Here is a 20448-nt window from a genome sequence, read left to right on the forward strand (position 1 = left end):
CCTTAAAAACATATTTTTGTCACATGTTAGTAGACCATTATAATCCACATGTGAGTCCAGCTGCGCTCTCATAGCGGTGAAATTAAAACAAAATAAAACCTTTCTGGCGACACATTTATAAACCAACCCAAGCTCATTCTGAAAACGTTGTCCCGTGGAAGTTTCTGGAGACTGCGAATTAAGTAGCCGGAGGTACGTATGGCTGCAATTAATTTTTAAGCGACTCTACTGGGCGGTATGACACTGTTCCTTTTTGTGCTTACCGGCTGACCGCTTACCTCCGTGTGGAGGGCTTTCCCGCCGCAACCAGTTTGTCCAGTTAGCTCGTCGTGTACGTCGGCGGACTTGAGACCCAGAAGGGAGCTGACAACGACAACAGGGTTCGAGTCCGGGGAAGAGTGGTTCCATAAATCAAGTAAGACAAAAGCAGAATCCAAAAAATAAAGTGAAGAAGTTCATAACAGGGTGAGATTGTGGTAAAACTTAAAAACATGCTAAAAATAAGACGATGGCTTTTCTTTTGCTGAATGGCTTTTGTAAATTGTTGATTGGGTTTTTGGGAAGTAAGCGCGTGGGCAGGTCAATCGGTAAATTTGCTTGGGTTCAAGGAAGGAGGAGGGTGAATTGGCCGGTCGCCCAGTAAGACGATTGGACGATTGGCTGGTCGCCCAGTAAATCATTCATCCAGTCAGACAGACAGTCGTTCGACAGTGACCTCTGGTGGGTTTACGCGAGAACAGCGCGGGTGCGAACAGCAATCTAAGAGACATTTGAGATGCGAAAAAGTGCACTCAGCGGCCTCTCGTGGATTCGCAAAAACAAAAAATTCAAAAATACGTACCTCCCGGGATGTATCTCGCGGTCTCCAGAAACGTCCATGGGACTACGTTTTCTGAATGAGCTTGGGTGGTTATAAATGCAACACTGATAACCCACGTCTCCAAACAATTTTTCGTCTTCCTTTCATTTTAATTATTGTTGGCAACACAACATGGCATCTCTCTGCCATCTGAACACTAACAGGTAAAAACAGTCTTCGAAGCTATCATGCATATTAATGAAGTTGGACCTCATACACAATAGAGTGCACTTATTGGTTAGAACCTTGAAGTCTTTCTCTTGAATTAATGATGAAAACATCACATTCTACCCCTCGGTGCAGACATCTAGCCTCGGAATCAGACATCAAATCGGAAGAACGAATTTGCTCGAAAAAACGCAAAAACAACCAATTTTCCACTTTTTAGTAAAATATTTGTGTCCTAGTAGTGTTTTTGGCAATGTGGGACACATATATGACTGTAAACAATTCAGAAAATTTGTTTTGGTGTTTGGTGACCCTTTAAGCCCTACAGAAAAAAGCGTCTTCCAGTGTCCAGCCATCAACCATTGTTGACATGCCTTGTTTCACCATACAAAGTTCCATCCAAACTGAAGTGTTCTGGATTCTTCTGCTTTTACAGGTGTGATGGGAGAATACGAGCCAAAGATTGAAGTCCAGTTCGAAAAAATGCTCCATGTGGCCAAAGGATCGTCGGTCCGGCTGGAGTGTTTCGCTTTAGGAAAGTAGGTCTCTTTTTTTACTAACAGATGGACTCGTGGCCTCCAGAGGCTCACTGTGTTTAACTGGGGATCGCCACATTTGGCACGTAGTACATCTTAGCAGTTTATTTAAGAGAAATGTCGGGGAAATGTACAGGGTGCTTTAATCTTGGTGTAGTAGTCGAGGCAGATGGAGGAGGGCAGGCATTATTTCAGAAGCAGCTGCAGACTGTGATCCTGGAGCGGGACGGGGGCTCTGGCCTTGGATTGTCCACAGGTAATGTGCTGAGGGATGCTGGGAGACCGGAGTGCTATCAAGCGCAGAGCTGATATACTACCAGGCCAATTATTTTTAGATGTTTTTATTTATACATGTAATGAAAACGTAGTCGACCTAAGATTTTGGGAGTTTTAGTTTTTTGTTTTGTTTTGGAAAGAAGTTTGCTTACCCAGAAAAGAGTTTTATTTGGAAATGTTGTTGTGATTTGTGTTTGTGTTTTCTCTGAGAATACTGTATATTTGAAAAAATAAAAAACTGTGATGGTGAAGGTAAATTTTCAGCAGTCATTATTAACATTATTATATAGTTATTACAATTATTTAATATTATTCAATATAGTATTGTATTTCATTTGTCATATTTCATCATTAAAAAAACTAATGTATATATAAATATGATTATTTAATGTTTTCCATGTTCATATGTTTATAATGTTATTTATTTAAGTAATTTGAAGCTTAATTTTATCCAGTCTTCAGTGTCTAATTTAGAAATAATTATAATATGAGGATTTGCATTATATATGATATTAATATAATAATGAAAATAGGTATGTTACAGTCTTTTTCATGTTTTTCACAATTATTGTTTGCATTTTAAGCAAATGTTTTCCATTTTCACTTGTTTTTTTAAATGTAGTTAATTCATGTAATTCAAACCTTAATTTATTCCCTGTTCAGAGTCAAATGATCCTTTAGAAATAGTTATAATATGATCATTTGCTGTTCTATTAAGATCCATCATTATTGGTACTTAAACATTAATAATGATTCTGTCATGATTCATGAAATAACAACAAGGAAGGATCCAAGATGCAAGGTCTTTAATGACCGGTGGAAAAGAAACAGTGCAAGAAAAAAATAAATAAATAAAACAGAAAAAAATAAGATAAACATTGTGCTGTAAAGAAGAACCGGTGAAGTTCAGATCTATTGTTAAAGTTCTAATTATTAAAGTCAGAATTATATATATATATATATGTTTCTCAAGAAACTTCAATACAGCATTATTGTATTGTCATTGTATAATGATGGTTTGTTCTGTAGACTATTGAAAAAATATAGCTTAAAGGGGCTAATAATTTTGACCTTAAAATGCTTTAAAAAGTTTTAAAAACTGCTTTTATTTTAGCCGAAATAAAACAAACAAGACTTTCTCCAGAGGAAAAAAAAATCAGACATACTGTGAAATTTTTTTTGCTCTGTTAAACATCATTTGGGAAATATTTGACAATGAAAAAAAAGAGGGGGATGGGGAGGTTCTGGGGGATAGCTAGATAACAGAGACTATAATATAACTATAATATAAATGTATTATTATTCACATCATGGTGATCCAGTGACGCAGTAGGTAGTGCTATCGCCTTACAGCAAAAAGTTTGTTGGTTCGAGCCTTTGCTGGGTCATTTGACCTTTCTGTGTGGAGTTTGCATGTTCTCTCGGGTGCTCCGGTTTTCCCCAAAGTCCAAAGATATGCACTATAGGTGAATCGTGTATGCTAAAATTGTCCGTAGTGTATGTGTGTTCCCCAGTGATGGGTTGCAGCTTGAAAGGCATCCGCTGCGTAAAACGTATGCTGGATAAGTTGGCGGTTCATTCCGCTGTGGCAACCCCAGATTAATAAAGGGACAAAGCGGAAAAGAAAATGAATGAATAAATTCACATCACCAACTGATTGTTTTATGTGTGTTTGTTTACTAATATTATTGAAATCAAAGTTTGCATGTTTCCACATTGCAATTAACTGCTATATTGTTTGCTAAAATAATTTAGCAACAATACATTTATGGATGGCTGCAAAATGAAATGTGTGTTAATCATGCAAAGACTTGGCAATATGTCAAACTTTGTGAGTGACGTTTATTCTAATTGTGCAGAAAAGGATGCTGAGTAACATATTATACACGGATGTTGAGTAACTGCTAACATGTTCTGCTGTAGTGAATCATGTTAAGCCTCAATTCATCATCCGGGCTCAGTTTGATGTTAATACGCTCCCTTTTCATGACTTTCCTCAGTCCAGTGCCTTCTATTTCGTGGAAGAGAGCGGATGGAAACCCTTTCCCCGGGAAAATGAAGATAAATCACTCAAATGGGGTCCTAGAGATCCCATATTTCCGTCCTGAGGATTCTGGACTTTATGAATGTGTGGCTGAAAACTCGAAAGGACGCAGTATTGCGAAAGGACGGCTTGTATTTCAAAGTAAGGTCAAATACACACTAAAATACATAACCGGTCCAAAGTTTGAGGTCAGGAATGTATTTTTTCTTGCTTTATTGTTTTGAAAAACTCTGTTCTCTTCACCAAGGCTGTATTTATTTGATCAAAAATACAATCAATTATTATATAGATTTTTGTTCATTGTTTTCCATTATTACATTTACAATTTAATTTATGCAAAGTTATATCAGTGATTTACTCCACTGTCACACAATCAAAAATTAAATTAAGTATTTATAATCTGCTGATTTGCTGTTCTAGTATGATCAAATATTGTTGGTACTCAATCATTAAAGCACCCTTTTTACAAACCTATTATGATGCATTTAACAGTCATCTTAATCTTAAATCCTTGAAAGTTTTTAATATTTTGATTTAAAAAAAAAAATAAAACAACTTGTGAACATTTATATGCATTGATGTATGTATTATATCATCTTTGCGTCAAAATACAAAAAAGGAATTACCACTTATGCGAGGTGTTTCCAATGCAGCATCTATGGGGCTGAGAGTAAATCTAACGTTGTTCTCTCTTCTGGTTGCGATTATCAGTCTCACTATTTTTTCTCCTTTTTCTGAAAGTCTTGATAACACCATCGTGGAGTTTTTCTTTTATTATTTCAGAAGATAATAAAAAAAATTATTATCTCCATTCTCCCATTCACTGCGCTCTTAGTTTACCCAGCTATGTCGTCTTCCGCTACTGAGAAACCCAGAAATGAGAAATGGGTCTATAATGATTCTTGGAAGTTTTAATGTTTTGCAGAATACATTTAAATTTTGGACATTCATTTGTTTAAAGAAATTTTAAAATAATAATTTTATTTAAATAGTTATTTGAAATGCAATATTTCCTTACATGATACATATATGAACTATTTAATAAGTGTTTGATTTATAAAAGTAAGTACTTTTTAATGTTATTAAGCTGTACACAATGATATTAAGCTGCCCAACATTTTTCAACACTGATAATGATAATAAATAATTGAGCAGAACATCCGAAAACAGAAGTAAAATCACAAGAATACAAAATTTTTATTTACATTCTACACTACCTAGCAAAAGTCTTGTGGCTAATATGAAAATCAAAGGCCTCTAGATTAAGCTTATTTTCCCAAAATAAAATACGATTATGCCTTGTTTTTTTTTTTTATTATTATTATTTAATTAGGACAGTAAGGTCTGACTTTGCTTAGATAAAGTCTTGCCACTTAACAGAACTAATGTACAGTATAGAATATAAAATCATGGTGCAGTGGGAAATAATTAATATTGTGTATGACGACTGCATCCATACATCTCTGCAATGATTCAAATCACTTATTAAAGTCATCTGGAATGACAAAGAAAGTGTTCTTGCACGACTCCCAGAGTTCATCAAGATTCTTTGGATTCATCTTCTATGCCTCCTCCTTTATCATACCCCAGACATGCTCAATAATGTTTATGTCTAGTGACTGGGCTGGCCAATCCTGGAGCACCTTGACCTTCTTTGCTTTAAGGAACTTTGATGTGGAGGCTAAAGTATGAGAAGGAGAGCTATCCTTCTGAAGATGTTGCCCTCTCCTGTGGTTTGTAATTGAATAGGCAGCACAAATGTCTTCAAATCTCAGGCTGTTGATGTTGTCATCCACTCCGAAGATCTCTTGCATGCCCCAGACTGAATGTAACACCAAACCATTATTTTTTCTTCACCAAACTTGACTAATTTCTGTGAATCTTGGATCCATGTGGGTTCCAATAAGTCTTCTGCATTTTGTGATGATTGGGATGCAGTTTTACAGATGAATCACTGGAAAAATCTACCTTCTGCCACTTTTCCAAACGATCAAAGAGAAGTCAAGTTATTTTTTGTTTCTCTTAATACTGGGATTAATAACAAGACTTTTGTCAGGTAGTGTATAATAAAAACATTTAATTTAGGTTTTTTTTATTTAAAATTGTAATAACATTTCAGAAGTTTTTATTAAATAAATGCAGCCTCTGAAACTGGAAAAGCTATTTAAAAGTATTACTGATCCCATGTTTCCTTTTTTTTTCACATTTTTAGAAATGTTTAGACACACACACAAAAAATGTGCAGGCTGTTTTTCTCAATGTTAAAATACCTCTGTTTATCTCTCCTATCCATGCAGCATTCTGTCGGCCATCACGATTACCGCAGGACAATCAATAAGAGAAATTTAAATTTTTAATGAGTCAGATAACGGATCACACAGCAACCTGTGGTAAATAATAAATAATGAACGAATAGATTTTATTGTCAATTGTCAAGGCAACACTAATTAGAAAGGCTCTGCTAGGCATTGTTTGGTCTACCCAGAAAGGCCACAATAAATGCACAGCAGCAGTGATGCTCATCAAGACAGGAAGTATCATCTTGAATTATTGCTCAAAGAGTAACCTCACTTTTTTCAGTGGTTTGTAAAGCGAAGTACTTTCATCATTGTTGCATTGCATTGCAAGGGCGAATGCTGAGAGAGATAAACTTGATTATAGTAGGATGCGGACCTCTGCGTTTGTTTTATATTAGATCATTGCTGTTTGTGCAGATGTGGAGCACCTGCAGTGGTCGCAGACTCTATATGATGCAAACATGGCCATTGAGTCGGATCTGCACTGGGAGTGTAAAGCCAATGGAAAACCTCAGCCCATTTACAGATGGATCAAGAACGGACAGCCTTTGGTCTCTCAGGTGATAATATACATAAACTGACAGAATAACTTTGTTCATCACATTTAACCAGGGTGCAAATTACAGCAGGGTTTGGGGGGGATCAATTAACGCTTGATCCCCCCTGAAGGACATCAAAACAAGATGTATGGGTGGGGTCTGATCTTTTATAGTTAAGAAATAGTTTGCTCTAATCTGTATCTTAAATAATATTAATAATTAAATTAATAGATAACTTCAATATACATTTGACCACCCCTATAATGGTTCATACCATTGTGAGTGCATGTTTGCGTCAAAAATATTATTCATTGGTTTGAAACTGGCAAATTTAGAGCACGGACAGACAGCGTACGTGTTCACAAAACATTTTGTTTGTAGGTGTCTGTAAAACTAGATACACACGGAAGTTAAACATTCATTCATTCATTTTCTTGTCGGCTTAGTCCCTTTATTAATCCGGGGTTGCCACAGCGGAATGAACCGCCTACTTATCCAGCAAGTTTTTACGCAGCGGATGCCCTTCCAGCCGCAACCCATGTCTGGGAAACATCCGCACACACATTCACACAATACACTACGGACAATTTAGCCTACCCAATTCACCTGTACCACATGTCTTTGGACTGTGGGGGAAACCCACACAAAGGCAGGGAGAACATGCAAACTCCACACAGAAACACCAACTGAACCAGCGACCCAGCGAGCTTCTTGCTGTGAGGCGACAGCACTACCTACTGCGCCACTGCCTCGCCCCAGGAAGTTAACAATAAAATGAAAATACTTGCAGTCTTTGGTCATGGTCATCCATTAATAGGTGTAGGAAAGCAAACCTGTCACTGTTTATTTAAAACCACAAATGTCTATGAGAACCACTCAATATCCCCCAAAACACTGAAAGCATAATAACAAGTTTGATAAATAAATTAGATGTAATTACATTTGAACATATAAATTTGGTTCGCTGAGGCATATTACCCAACATAACCGAAAAACTTCACCCCCACTCCTCCCAACCCCCCTCCCCCGATAGTCAATTTGCATCCTGCATTTAACACAACATATTTTGAATGTGTGTTGAAATGTGCAGAGTGTGTGTTCTGTTTTTGGTGTTTGAATAAAAAAAAAAAAAAAAAACTTTTCGAAAGTATTTTTTATGTGCATAAAAAGCATTTAAATTCAATATTTTTAGTGAAAATCAAAGTGTAAAAAAATGTTCTGTGTAATGCGTTAATGAAAAAACTTCATTACCTCATCAGCCCAACCCCAACCCCAACCCCAATCAGGGTGAATCAATGTTAAACTCATTGCTGAATGATTCAGTCATTTAATGAGTCAAATTAGTAAATGATTCAACGATTTTACTTGTTAGAAATGTACCGCCACATAGTGGTAGTTTTAGTTTGATATTTAAAGTACTATTTATTATTGATTTTTTGTTTTATATTGATAAAAAAAGAGGTTATTTTGGAGCTAGTCAGATGGTTTTGGAGCCATAAAAATGTGTTTGTTTTACTCTTATTGCATAAAAAATGACTTAATAAATGTTGTTTGGTGTAATTTCTCAGCAAAATTTAATATGCAGTTAAATAGGGAGTTTAAAATTAGTTTAATTTAAGATGAATTAATCACTAAATCATGCAATTAATTAGATTCAAAAAATTTAAAAAGCTGTCAACCTTTTATTCTAATTAAAAATTGTAGACTAATATGTCATGATCAAATTAAATTGTATTATATTTAGATTTATTTTAAAACCAAGTGGTTTTAGGAATAGTGACAAAGATATTCTTGTATAAATTTAAATTGTGAATACTACAATTAAATACTACTGAACTTAATCTGAACTTAACTGTGATTGTCAAATAAAGTATTTTAATATTTCATCAAACCATTAATCTTCTGGAAATGCCTGGTCATGGGGTTTTAATATACAAACTACTGTTACAATAAATAACATTTCAGAGGGTCAAATTAAATAAAACAAGGCACATTCTAATGCATTTGGATGAATTGTAATGCTTTAAACTCCCTATTATATTTGACTGTCATAGTATTGTAGTTTATTATCACTGTTCGCAGTCATTTCTGATAGTTTTGTTTATGCTCAGGACAGAATTCGTGTTGATGGTGGCAGGTTGACCATCTCCAACATAAACCTGGTTGATTCGGGGATGTATCAGTGTTTGGCAGAGAATGATAATGGAGTGATTTATGCCAGCGCTGAGCTCAAAGTTGTGGGTAAGCACTTTTATTTTGACATTTTAAATATTCAATAACAATTGTATTAACCTTACTCAAAAAGCTGACAATGGTGATGTCACAATAACTTTTTAAACAGCCCTTCAATTGCCATAAATGTGTTAGTCAAGTCGAGAAAAATAATGTTTCATTATTTATTTTGTGTCATCAAACAAGTCAGCCACAGTTTAAAAGCTTCATGTTTCAGCAACAATGTGAAACATAATTAAATCTTTAAAACTTTGAAATCAAATATGCCTTCTATGTAACTTGTTTTAATTTGAAGGTTTGATTAAGCTTTAATTATTTGAAATGAAATAAACTTTTTAAGCTAAATGAAAAATGGTTAGTTTTAGTAAAAGGAAACACTGTTTTTGGTGCATCACTAATAAAATAAAAGTGAAAATTTGCAGGTTATGCTGAATATTTCTGACTATACAGTTGCAGTCATTTCCCAAATTATCTTTAACAAATCATGGAATTTTTTTTCACAGCAATTCCTATGATATCCTATAATATGTCTCCTGTAGAAAGTCTTATTTCTTTTATTTCAGCTACAATGAAAGCAGTTGTACATTTTTTTAACCATTTAAGGTCAATATTATTAGCCCCCTGTTACGATTTAATAAGGTGTTTAGGGAGAGAAAACGTAACATTTAGAAATTGATATTTTAACTGAAGAAAATGGATGGAAATAAACAAGGACAAACAATCTTAACATTTAATTAGTTTATTCCTCTCTAAGAGAATATGATAAAGCCAACAACAAAGTATGAGCTTTGTACAGTGCATTTGAAAATAAATAGAAACACTCACAGAAATATAACCAAACGAAAAGTTACAGGGGGGAAAAGGAAAGTGACGTCAAAGCAAAGAACTAAACAAAACCAACAGCCATATAAAAAAAAAGAAAAAAAAAAGTGTAAAAGAAACTGAAATCTGCAGCGTATTTGACACCAATAAAGTACACTCCCTAAAATAATAAACAAAAATACAAAAAGTGGTGCTCACCCACTTACCTAACGTTTCTGAACACTTGTATAACTATGGGCAATATGTCTGTCGCATGACCTATGGACCCTTTTTACAAGCCTGTTATGACGCACTTAATGGTCATCAGCATCTTAAATTCTTGAAAGTATTAATATTTAGATTTTTTTAAAGTATGAATATTTATATGCATTTATGAATAGATTATTTTTTATATCTTTGTTTTAAATTACAAAAAACAAATATGGCTTGTGCGAGACGTTTCTAATGCACCATCTCTATGGTACAGGACTGTAAATTTGACGTTATTCTCTCCTCTGGCTGCCGTCATCAGTCTCACACAATTTTTTTCTTATTTCTGGAAGTCTTGATAACACCATCGTGGTGTTTTCCTTTTATTATTTGAACAAACAAGATAAACAAGATTGTAAAAAAAAACTATTTGTTGCATTCTCACATTCACTGTGCTCTAAGGCTGCAAGGCTTAGTGCTCAAATCTGAGTTTTTTCTTCTTCTCAGATCAGATTTTTTTGTATTGCTGTTCTCTTATAAATGTGGCCAATATCAGATTTGCATTGTGAACAGATCCTGTTCCTAAACTAACCCGCATGTGCAAAAGTACTCTTACTGACAGCATAAAATGTCTGATTATGCACTCAATCTGTACACTGCATAAAGCACTTTGTCAGATCATGCTTATATGATTATTACCCTTTTCACAGACTACAGTGGTGTATTTCATGAACTGTAAAGTGTTGTGGTACTACTAATGTGTATTTTAGCATTTGAGACTTAAAATAAGTCTCTTGTGATTGAAAACATTGATCATTTGTGATTTGTGACAACCGAGGTGCCACTTGACGCTCTAACCAACGGTGTATAGTGAACTCATCAAGGGTGAAGGCGGAGTTGGTTTATGTCTGTTTGCAGAGTTATTTCGTTTTACTTCATTATAAACAGCAGACAGGTGCAGAAGGGGTGTTTGGGTGCTCGAGCACCTGCCCTTTTTTCTCTCGGAGAGAAAGTTCCCCCTCCTTTGGACACAGATCCCTTATCTGCATCACCCACGAGGCTCTTCTGCTTCGCGATCAACCCGTGTCTCAATCCGTTAACCAGATCAGTTAACAAGCACCAGTTTTGCCTTCAAAATCTTTTTCAACTATGGTACTGTAATTGCCCTGTGTGCCATTCTACTATGCTGCTGAGGGGTAGATGATGTATGCAGCACAGAACAATGACTCATGTCGCTCGAAGATTATGTAAAAATCACATGAAATCCGACATAACCATTCACACTGCGGTCGCATAGCAAAACATCAGATCTGTGTCTGATTTAATATTACAGGGTGGGCCATTTATAGGAAATACCTTAATAAAATGGGACTTGTTGGTCATATTTACGTCCTGTTTGTTTGTTAGTATATGTGAGAGGGAAACTTTTCAAGACGGGTGGTGACCATGGTGGCCATTTTGAAGTCGGCCATCTTGGATCCAACTTTAGTTTTTTTTTTTTTTTTTTAATAGGAAGAGGGTCATTTGACACATCAAACTTATTGGGAATTTCACAAGAAAAAAAAAATAATAATGGTGTGCTTGGTGCTGCACATCTTGTATCTTCACAGCATATACAACAAAGATAGTGGGGCCATTCCTCATCAATGGAAACCTCAAGGCCACTGGATATTTGAAATTGCTACATGATGATGTGTTTCCCTCTTTATGCACTGAAGCTGGCACGTTCCCTGAGTTTTCCAGCAAGATGGTGCACCAACACATTATGGGTGTCAGGTTCGAGCATTCGTAGATGAACAGTTTCCTGAAAAGTGGATTGGTCATCGTGGGCCAGTTGAATGGCCCCCAAGGTCTCCCGATCTGACCCCCTTAGACTTTTATCTTTGGGGTCATCTGAAGGCAATTGTCTCTGGTGTGAAGATACAAGAGGTGCAGCACCTGAAACTACTGTTACTGGAAGCCTGTTCTGGCATTTCTCCTGCTGTGTTGCTATCAGTGTGTGAAGAGTGGGAGAAGAGGGTTGCATTATAAATCCAACACAATGGGCAGCACATTGAACACATTTTATAAGTGGTCAGAAACTTGTGAATAACTCATGAAAGAAAAAAAGTTACGTTAAAACCAAGCACACCATTGTTTTTTCTTGTGACATTGCCAAGTAGTTAAATGACCCTCTTCCTATAGAAAATACAAAAGTTGGATCAAAAATGGCTGACTTTAAAATGGCTCCCACGGTCACCACCCATCTTGAAAACTTTCCCCCCTCACTTATACTTATGTGCCACAAACAGGACTATAATATCATCAACCATTACCATTTTATTAAGGTGTATCCATATAAACGGCCTACCCTGTACATATGAAAGTGGCACAAATCTAAAGTGAAAAGACCATATTCCATGCAGTTTGGGCTGTGCACACTGTCATTAACTGAGTCACATGTTGGTAAAAAAATAATAATAATAATCAGATTTGGGCCACATTTGCCTGCAGTGTAAACAGTGTAAACAGCCTAAGTTTTGCTAATTATGATGACTTCCGCTACAGAGAATCCCGCAAATGTGAAAAGGGTCTATTCTCTTTTCCCCAAAAAGGAATGATAAACTTTTAAACCATATTAAGACTACAGATATTTAGATTATTATATAAACAATAAGGAACAAACCATAATACAAAAACAGAAGCGACAAACAAACAAACACACACAGCACTGAACAAGGAAGGCGTGCCGGTCAGATTTAAAATCTGTACAACAAAGCCTGATTGGTCTATGAGGAAATGCACTAATGAGGAGTGACAGGCTCGGGATCCAATCAGCAGATACCTGATAAGGACAAAAAATAGCAGAACAAATGGTGATGGGACGAGAGCAAGACCAAGAGCGAATAACAGACAGGGAAAGAGAGAGCCACAGAGAGGGAGCAGGTGGCAAAAATCCAAACAACTCTCCATGAACCGTAACACCCCCTTAAGATTTTTCTTTTTTTTTTTTTTTATACAGAACAAACCACTGTAGTACAATGATTCGCCTAATTACCCTAAGTTATTTAACTTAGTTAAGCCATTAAATGTCACTTTAAGCTGAATACTAGTATATTAAAAAACTAGTCAAATTTTATGTTTCAATATTGCTAGTTAAATAGTATGTATGCTTAACCCTGATCCTGGAGATCTACCTTCCTATAGAATTCAGTTGCAACCCATATTAAACACACCTGCCTATAATTATCAAGTGCTTTTCAGGTCCTAATTAATTGGTTCAGGTGTGTTTAATCAGGGTTGGAGTTGAACTCTGGCTGTTTCTAAATTCCAAGAATGCAGAGAATGGACTTGCGTTCTTGTGGACCGGTCTTGCCAGGTGTCCTCGGAAGAACGAACTCGGGAGACCATGAGAACAGAGAACGTGCACTGTGAGAAATGAGATGCTGCGTTCTTTCTGATAGTCACATGACCTTTGCGCGTTTTTAATGGAAAATTATTTAAACATTGCAGCATTCATACTAGAATGTATTGTTTTTTTTTCCTTTTCAAAATATTTACTATGCATAAAAACATTTTAAATATACATTGCGCAATATAAATAAAACAGATTTTAATACGAATTTCAGCAAACAAACACCCTTATTATGTTTATTCCTTTATTAAAATGTCCTTACTACTGTTTATATTCACCTTTTCATTTAGGGAAAGTCCTGAGGAAAATAAATGATATCTCTGAATTTTAATAATAGATCTATATAAAATGCTGCACTTCCCACCTCCAGTCGCATTGAATTCTGGGACTTCTAGAGCGAGATCGGTGCTCAAGTCTGCATCTGTGCTTCCTTGATATCAAGAACACATCCGGGAAGTTTCACGCGTCCTCTGTACTTGCGGTCTTGAGTAATTGAACTGAACTTTGGCAGCTGATGATGACGTTACACGAGAACCCAAGACCGCTGAAGAACGCAAATTGAGAAACAGCCTCTGTAGGAAGGTAGGGTCCAGAAACAGGGCTGAGCACCCCTGATGTACTGTCATCTTGGCAAAAATAATAGAAATCAGTTATTATGTTTAGAAATGTGTTGAAAGGAAAACTTCTTTACGTTAAACAGAAATAGGGGAAAAAATATATAGAGGGGGGCTAATCAACTGTATCTCTGTTTCAGCTTCTCCTCCAGACTTCTCCAAGAACCCGGTAAAGAAGACGACTCTGATCCAGCGCGGTGGTGAAGTGATCATTGAATGCCGTCCACATGCGTCACCCAGAGCTTCATACTCCTGGAGAAGAGGCACAGAGTTCCTGAAAGACAGCAAGAGGTACATTACAGTACAGTACAGTACAGGTCAGCCGATAAATGAGCCGCTTGCACTCCTTTGGTCCCCAGAGCCCAGGGTTTGTTTGCACTGACTGTGGTTCACAATTCTGAGGAAACACGGGGTCGATCACACAGAGGGTGTTCTTTCGTCCATTAGTTTTTTGAAGTCACTTGCCATTTTGTGATCGTTTTATGGTTTACAGTACGTATAGTTGTTTCCCGGTGTTGGGTTGCTGCTGGAAGGGCATCCGCTGTGTAAAATATATGCTGGATAAGTTGGCGGTTCATTCCTGATTAACAAAGGGACTAAGCCGGAAAGAAAATGAATGAATGAATGAAGTTTGTTGTACTGTAGGTTAATTTGTATCAATTTTAACAACACATTCATTTTCTCGTTCATTCATTCGTTCTTTCATTCAGCATTTATATGATTTTATGTACTGAAATACGTTTCACCATGTATATGATCATAAACACAGTAAAAAATAATAATATGTGATTACAATAAAAAATTGTTTATTTTAACATTACATTGTATAATAATAATGAATATATATAGAAATATAGCAATAATAATAATAATAATAATAATAATAATACTTTACTATTATAATAATAACTATTATTATTAATATTATTATTATTATTATTATTACTATTATTATTATTATTATTATTGCTATATTTCTATTTAGTCATAGTTATTATACATTTTAATATGTTAAAATAAACAATTTTTTATAGTAATCACATTCCACAATATTGTTATTTTTTACTGTGTTTTTGATCATATAAATAGTGAAACTTCTTTCAGTACATAAAATCATATAAATCCATTCATTTATTTTCTTTTCAGCTTAATCCCTTTATTAATACGGGGTCGCCACAGTGGAATGATCCGCCAACTTATCCTGCACGGTTTTACACAGCGGAGCGCAACCCATCTCTGGAAAACATCCACACACACACTCATTCACACTCATACACTACAGACAATTTAGCTTACCTAACTCACCTGTACTGCATGTCTTTGGACTGTGGGGGAAACAAAAGAAAAATTGTAAAAAAAAAAAGAAAAAAGAAAAAAAGTGTGTGTGTGTGTATATATATATATATATATATATATATATATATATATATATATATATATATATATATATATATATATATATATATACATATATATATATATACATATATATATATATATATATATATATATATATATATACATATATATATATATATATATATATATATATATATATATATATATATATATATATATATATATATATATATATATATATATATATATATGTGTATATATGTATACATATGTATATATGTGTATATATATGTGTGTGTGTGTGTGTGTATATATATATATATATATATATATATATATATATATATATATATATATATATATATATATATATATATATATATATATATATATATATATATATATATATATAGTTGAAGTCAGAATTATTATGTTATATATTAAATAAATACACATTTAAAAAAATATGTGATTATTTATTAGTTAGTTAGTTTGTTTGTTTGTTTGTTAAATTATTTTATTGTTAAAAATCTGTACAAATTTTTCTTTGCTGATTTAAAAAAAAAAAAAAAAAAACTAAACTCTAAATTTTATTTTCAGTGATGTTTATATCCTTAAATTATAACTGACAAGTTAAAATTTCATTTAAGCTAATTCCACTTGGACACATGCCTTTAAGGGCAATATGTAAAATTAATATATTACTGCACATAAAAATAAAAACAGCGATAATATTTATAATAATTACTGTAATAATAATATTTAATAATTCCAATGTATTTGCCAACTCAGCAGTCACTATTTACAAACCATCACCCTACAGCTGCATTTTTGTTTTTCTGTTTTTCCATATTTTTATTCAATCTTAATTGCCCCCTCCCCCCTTTACCAAGCACACGTTTACCAAGGCACAGATGCTGCACATTCAAAACCAACAGCATCCTTCCTCATGGCACTTTTCACACAAGACTGAGTGCCTACTGGAACACTAATTAATACACCCTGCTTCTGCCTCTGTCCTGTGGGGCTCTGGCGGGACAGGAGCACTCTAGCATGGCCGTGTCAGAACAGGTGGCAGAGGGACGAGTGTATGATCTCCAGTAATGGATGGGGACGGAGTGATAACCAATGGGAGCTCCATCTGGACCTGAGAGAGAACACACATGCCATGACTCACTGATGCTGCCCAGGGTCTCGCTGGACACTGTGATTATTGGATGAGGGAGAAAGGGGGAAGTTAGACAGAACTGAGACTAGAGGTGCAAGACTGTGTATCTGATACTGTCTGTCAGACTCCCAGTGGCTGAAACTGAACTGCTACTGTAACACTCTTTACTGCATGCTGTACTGTACAACTTACTGTTGTTTTTGTTGTGTGTATGCAGCAACATGAAATGCGTATATATATATGTATATATATATATATATATATATATATATATATATATATATATATATATATATATATATATATATATATAAATATATATATAGCCGAGCACAACAGGACAGGACTAGACAGAGCTAGTGTCCGGACTCTGCCACTAAAACAAGAACTTACAAGACCAGAGTGGCAGAACCCTGACACAGTCAAGTGAATAGCAATTGCGCATAATGCATACTGAATGCTTCTGTTTAAAAATTGTACTTCATTTAATAAAAACAATATGCATAATGTGCAAATTAACCTTTTATGTTTAAACCAGTATGTCAAACCTACTTTTTAATGACAATCCTATGTAATATGGGTTGTGTATTATCTTAAAACATACAAAACAAAAAAGATTTCAGTGAAATCATAAAAACCTCAGTAAATCTCTTAAGCACAGCTTGACCCTTGCCCTTCTGCGCAAATTGACGCCTACAATTCATGAGTTATGAGTAAAGGAAAAGACAGAAAGAAGATTTGTGGGTAAATATGTGTGACTGTTAAGTTTGTCATGTTTACACAGCAAATTACACTGTGATCAAGCTGGAAGAGGTGCAAACACGAACACGTCAATCTAATGTAGAATCTCGCACTCCTGCGTTTGCATCAAGACAATATAAAGACTTTCTGTGAGACATTCCCTTCACAACTTACGAAAGAGAAGCATCGATTAGTCATTGTATTCCGCCGGGCGGTCAGGAGCGGAAGGATCAGAGACTGATTACGAAGTCTTCATGTCTTGACGCAAATATAAATGCAGCTCAGTGTGGTCAGAAGTTTGGTTCCGTGAGCCAGATCATTCTTGCCTTTTTTTCTATTGGTTTTGCAGCTCATTGCTCACGGATCGTCTAGCCGCTACGCTTCTATCGCTCAGCGTTTGATATTTTTGTCAATAAATCAGCAGCAAGCTCCCACCGTAAAGCATGTTCGCTGAGCCACAGTAAATACATATTTATTTTAAAAAGCTGCGGCTGAAATTGTTTGATTTCTGAGCTGGCAGGTCTGCTGCGCTCGTGTTTGATTTGTTCTGGGAGAAGGTCACAGAGGATCTGGGTGTTATATATTTACATTGCTGCATTTGTTTATCTATCATGCCTTCCATTCCGTTTCTAGTTATTAAAAAAGCATGCAGCATTGTTTGTTGATGTACGTCAAGGTAGATGAAGCACTTCTGAGAATTGCTTCCCGTGTATGTTTTCTTCGGTTATATGAAATATACATGAATGGAATAAAATTGTACTTTTTTTCTTAGGAAGAAGTGAGAGGTACAGAAGTCACAGTTGTTGTTGAGTTGTTGTGAGGTGCTTTTAAAAGTCACTGCCTCATTGATTGGGTCAAGCCCATTTCTACAGGGGAGCTCTGCACTCTATAAGAAAGCCCTGGTTGAAAATTGTAGCCTAATAATAGCATACTGGAGATTTGGCAAACACTTCAGTCCATGTTTGGGTTTGAGCTTTAAAGGTAAAACATACTTTTGTAGCATTGAGAAAAATACCCAATCAGACTTATTTGTTATTTTCTTAACCACAATGACCTATCAGAACTGGTTAAGTTAGGGGGCATTAAAATGAAAAATGTTTTACATCTTGTACATGTCTATGGCTGTTCATTTACATACAATTGAAGATTTAGGGGGCCTAAATCATTAATAATAATAATAATAATAATAATAATAAAGTGGCATGGTGGCTCAGTGGTTATCACTGTTGCTTCGCAGGAAGAAGGTCACTGGTTTGAGTCCTGCATGGGCCAGTTAACATATTTGTTTGAAGTTGGCATGTGCTGTGTTTGCATGGGTTTCCTTCAGGTGCTCCGGTTTCCCCCACAGTCCAAAGATATGCGGGATAGATCAATTGAATAACTTAATTGTTCATAGGTGAAACGGTGGCGCTGTAGGTAGTGCTGTCGCCTCACAGTAAGAAGGTCGCTGGTTCTCCAGTTTCCCCTGCAGTCCAAAGACATGTGGTATAGGTTAATTGGGTAGGCTAAATTGTCCGTAGTGTATGAGTGTGTGGATGTTTCCCAGAGATGGGTTGCAGCTGGAAAGGCATACGCTGCATAAAAACATATGCTGGATAAGTTGGCAGTTCATTCCGCTGTGGCAACCCCAGATTAATAAAGTGGCTAAGCCAAAAAGAAAATAAATGAATGAAATAGTCTATAGCGTAGGAATGTGTATGAAGGAGTGTGTATGGGTGTTTCCCAGTACTGGGTTGTAGCTGGGGAAGGGCATCTGCTGCATAAAACATTTGCTGAAATAGTTGGTGGTTCATTGTGTATTGAGGTCCTAGGCCGTTTAGTGATTTATAGACAAGTAATAACTCTTAAAAATCTATTTTGTATGTAACTGGGAACCAGTGTAAAGACCCGAGGACAGGTGTGATGTGCTCGGATTTTCTGGTTCTGGTCACAATCCTGGCAGCAGCGTTCTGGATGAGCTGCAACTGCCTTTTTAGGAAGGACAGTGAGGAGTCTATTACAGTAATCCACCCTGCTGGTGATAAAAGCATGAACAAGTTTTTTCTAAGTCTTACTGGAAACAAAGCATCTAATTCTTGCAATGTTTTTGAGATGATAGTAAGCAGATTTAGTTACTGCATCATAGTAAACTAACTGTAAAAGGGGCGCGGTTTACAGTATTGTAGTTAAAGCCTGATGTCAACAGAGAAGTACTGGCACTTCAAACGCGTAAGCAAATGGTCAGATTTTGATTATGAAAATAAACGTTTTGGTGTGAGTGTGTGTGGATTAACTTACATGGATTAATTGTTCACCTAAAAAATGTGTTCACCTAAAAAGTCTTGAAATTATGCTTTACAGAACTCTCCACACACCCCACATCATTTTAGCCATCATCTATGTCTGCCAAATAAGTTGTAGGGGTTATGAAAAATCTATAACCTCTATGAACAGCCACCTCTAATAATACTGAGTTTGAGCAGAGCGACAGAGAATGTTTTGTTTGTGCCGCTGCAGCTCCATTGCAAAGTCAGATTTCAGTCAGACCTTATCAACATCTCCTCACATGATGCAGACAAACTTCTACAGGAGAGCCATAATCACATCTGCTCATGTTGCCTTTTCGCCAACGCCTTTTTTTATGTGTCGATAACATCTTACACATGTTGGATAATGATAAGGCGGCAGGTAGGAATTCAAACCAAAATGAATCAGCTTCTCTTTTACGTCCTCCTCCCTCCCTTTATTCGCTCGGTGTTCATCTGTGTTTCATCTTTTGGGATCCCACTGACTGACTGTATCCTGTTGAAAATGCTGCCAATGGTTATTTAATCTAACTGATTTCTTACAGCTTTCATGTTTTTTTTTTTAAATGAAATACGAGCATACAGAGAGAGAAAAATACAAGGTTTTGTTTTTTTCTTTCTGCCTGGTGTATAGTTGGGTCTGTTTCTTTAAGAATTCATTTTGGGCAGCAAGAAAAAAAGGAAGAAAAGGTTGCTGTATCCTTGAACAGTAAAGCACTATCTGAGCAGACTGTGTGTGTCAGTGAACATCTTGAGTTAAAGACCTCTGCTTATTGTTTTTTATTTGTTCCAGTAAAAGATTAAGCAGAAAATGCTTTTAGTCTAACAGTTTTATATTACATTGTTCGTTTGGGGAATTTTAATTAAATATTATTGTGCTTAGTGTGGGGGTGGCACGGTGGCTCAGTGGTTAGCACTGTCGCCT

The 20448-nt window shown here is 35.7% G+C and overlaps 1 protein-coding gene and 1 long non-coding RNA gene across 26 annotated transcripts in view; one reads left to right on the top strand and one right to left on the bottom strand.

Moving 5' to 3' along the window:
* Positions 1-20448, top strand: part of cntn6 (contactin 6) — a 262925-nt gene that overhangs the window by 205106 nt on the left and 37371 nt on the right. For 15 of the 23 annotated variants that reach the window (XR_012408183.1, XR_012408184.1, XR_012408185.1 and 12 more), the window contains 5 exons: positions 1464-1566; positions 3840-4024; positions 6598-6740; positions 8831-8960; positions 14111-14261. Coding sequence is in view for 20 of the 23 variants with exons in the window: in XM_073954502.1 (XP_073810603.1) it covers positions 1464-1566; positions 3840-4024; positions 6598-6740; positions 8831-8960; positions 14111-14261 (712 nt within the window). In the remaining 3 variants the exon portion in view is untranslated. The remainder of the gene's footprint in view (positions 1-1463; positions 1567-3839; positions 4025-6597; positions 6741-8830; positions 8961-14110; positions 14262-20448) is intronic. The other 8 variants (XM_073954511.1, XM_073954512.1, XM_073954509.1 and 5 more) reach the window with 1 other exon arrangement.
* Positions 12957-20448, bottom strand: part of LOC141386351 (uncharacterized) — a 123394-nt gene continuing 115902 nt past the window's right edge. For 2 of the 3 annotated variants that reach the window (XR_012408187.1, XR_012408186.1), the window contains one exon: positions 12958-14244. This is a non-coding gene — a long non-coding RNA (uncharacterized lncRNA). Of the gene's footprint in view, positions 14245-15266; positions 15296-20448 lie in introns of all 3 variants that reach the window. The other variant, XR_012408188.1, reaches the window with a different exon arrangement.

This window comes from Danio rerio, chromosome 6 (genome assembly GCF_049306965.1).
Source record: "Danio rerio strain Tuebingen ecotype United States chromosome 6, GRCz12tu, whole genome shotgun sequence".
NCBI lineage: Eukaryota > Metazoa > Chordata > Actinopteri > Cypriniformes > Danionidae > Danio > Danio rerio.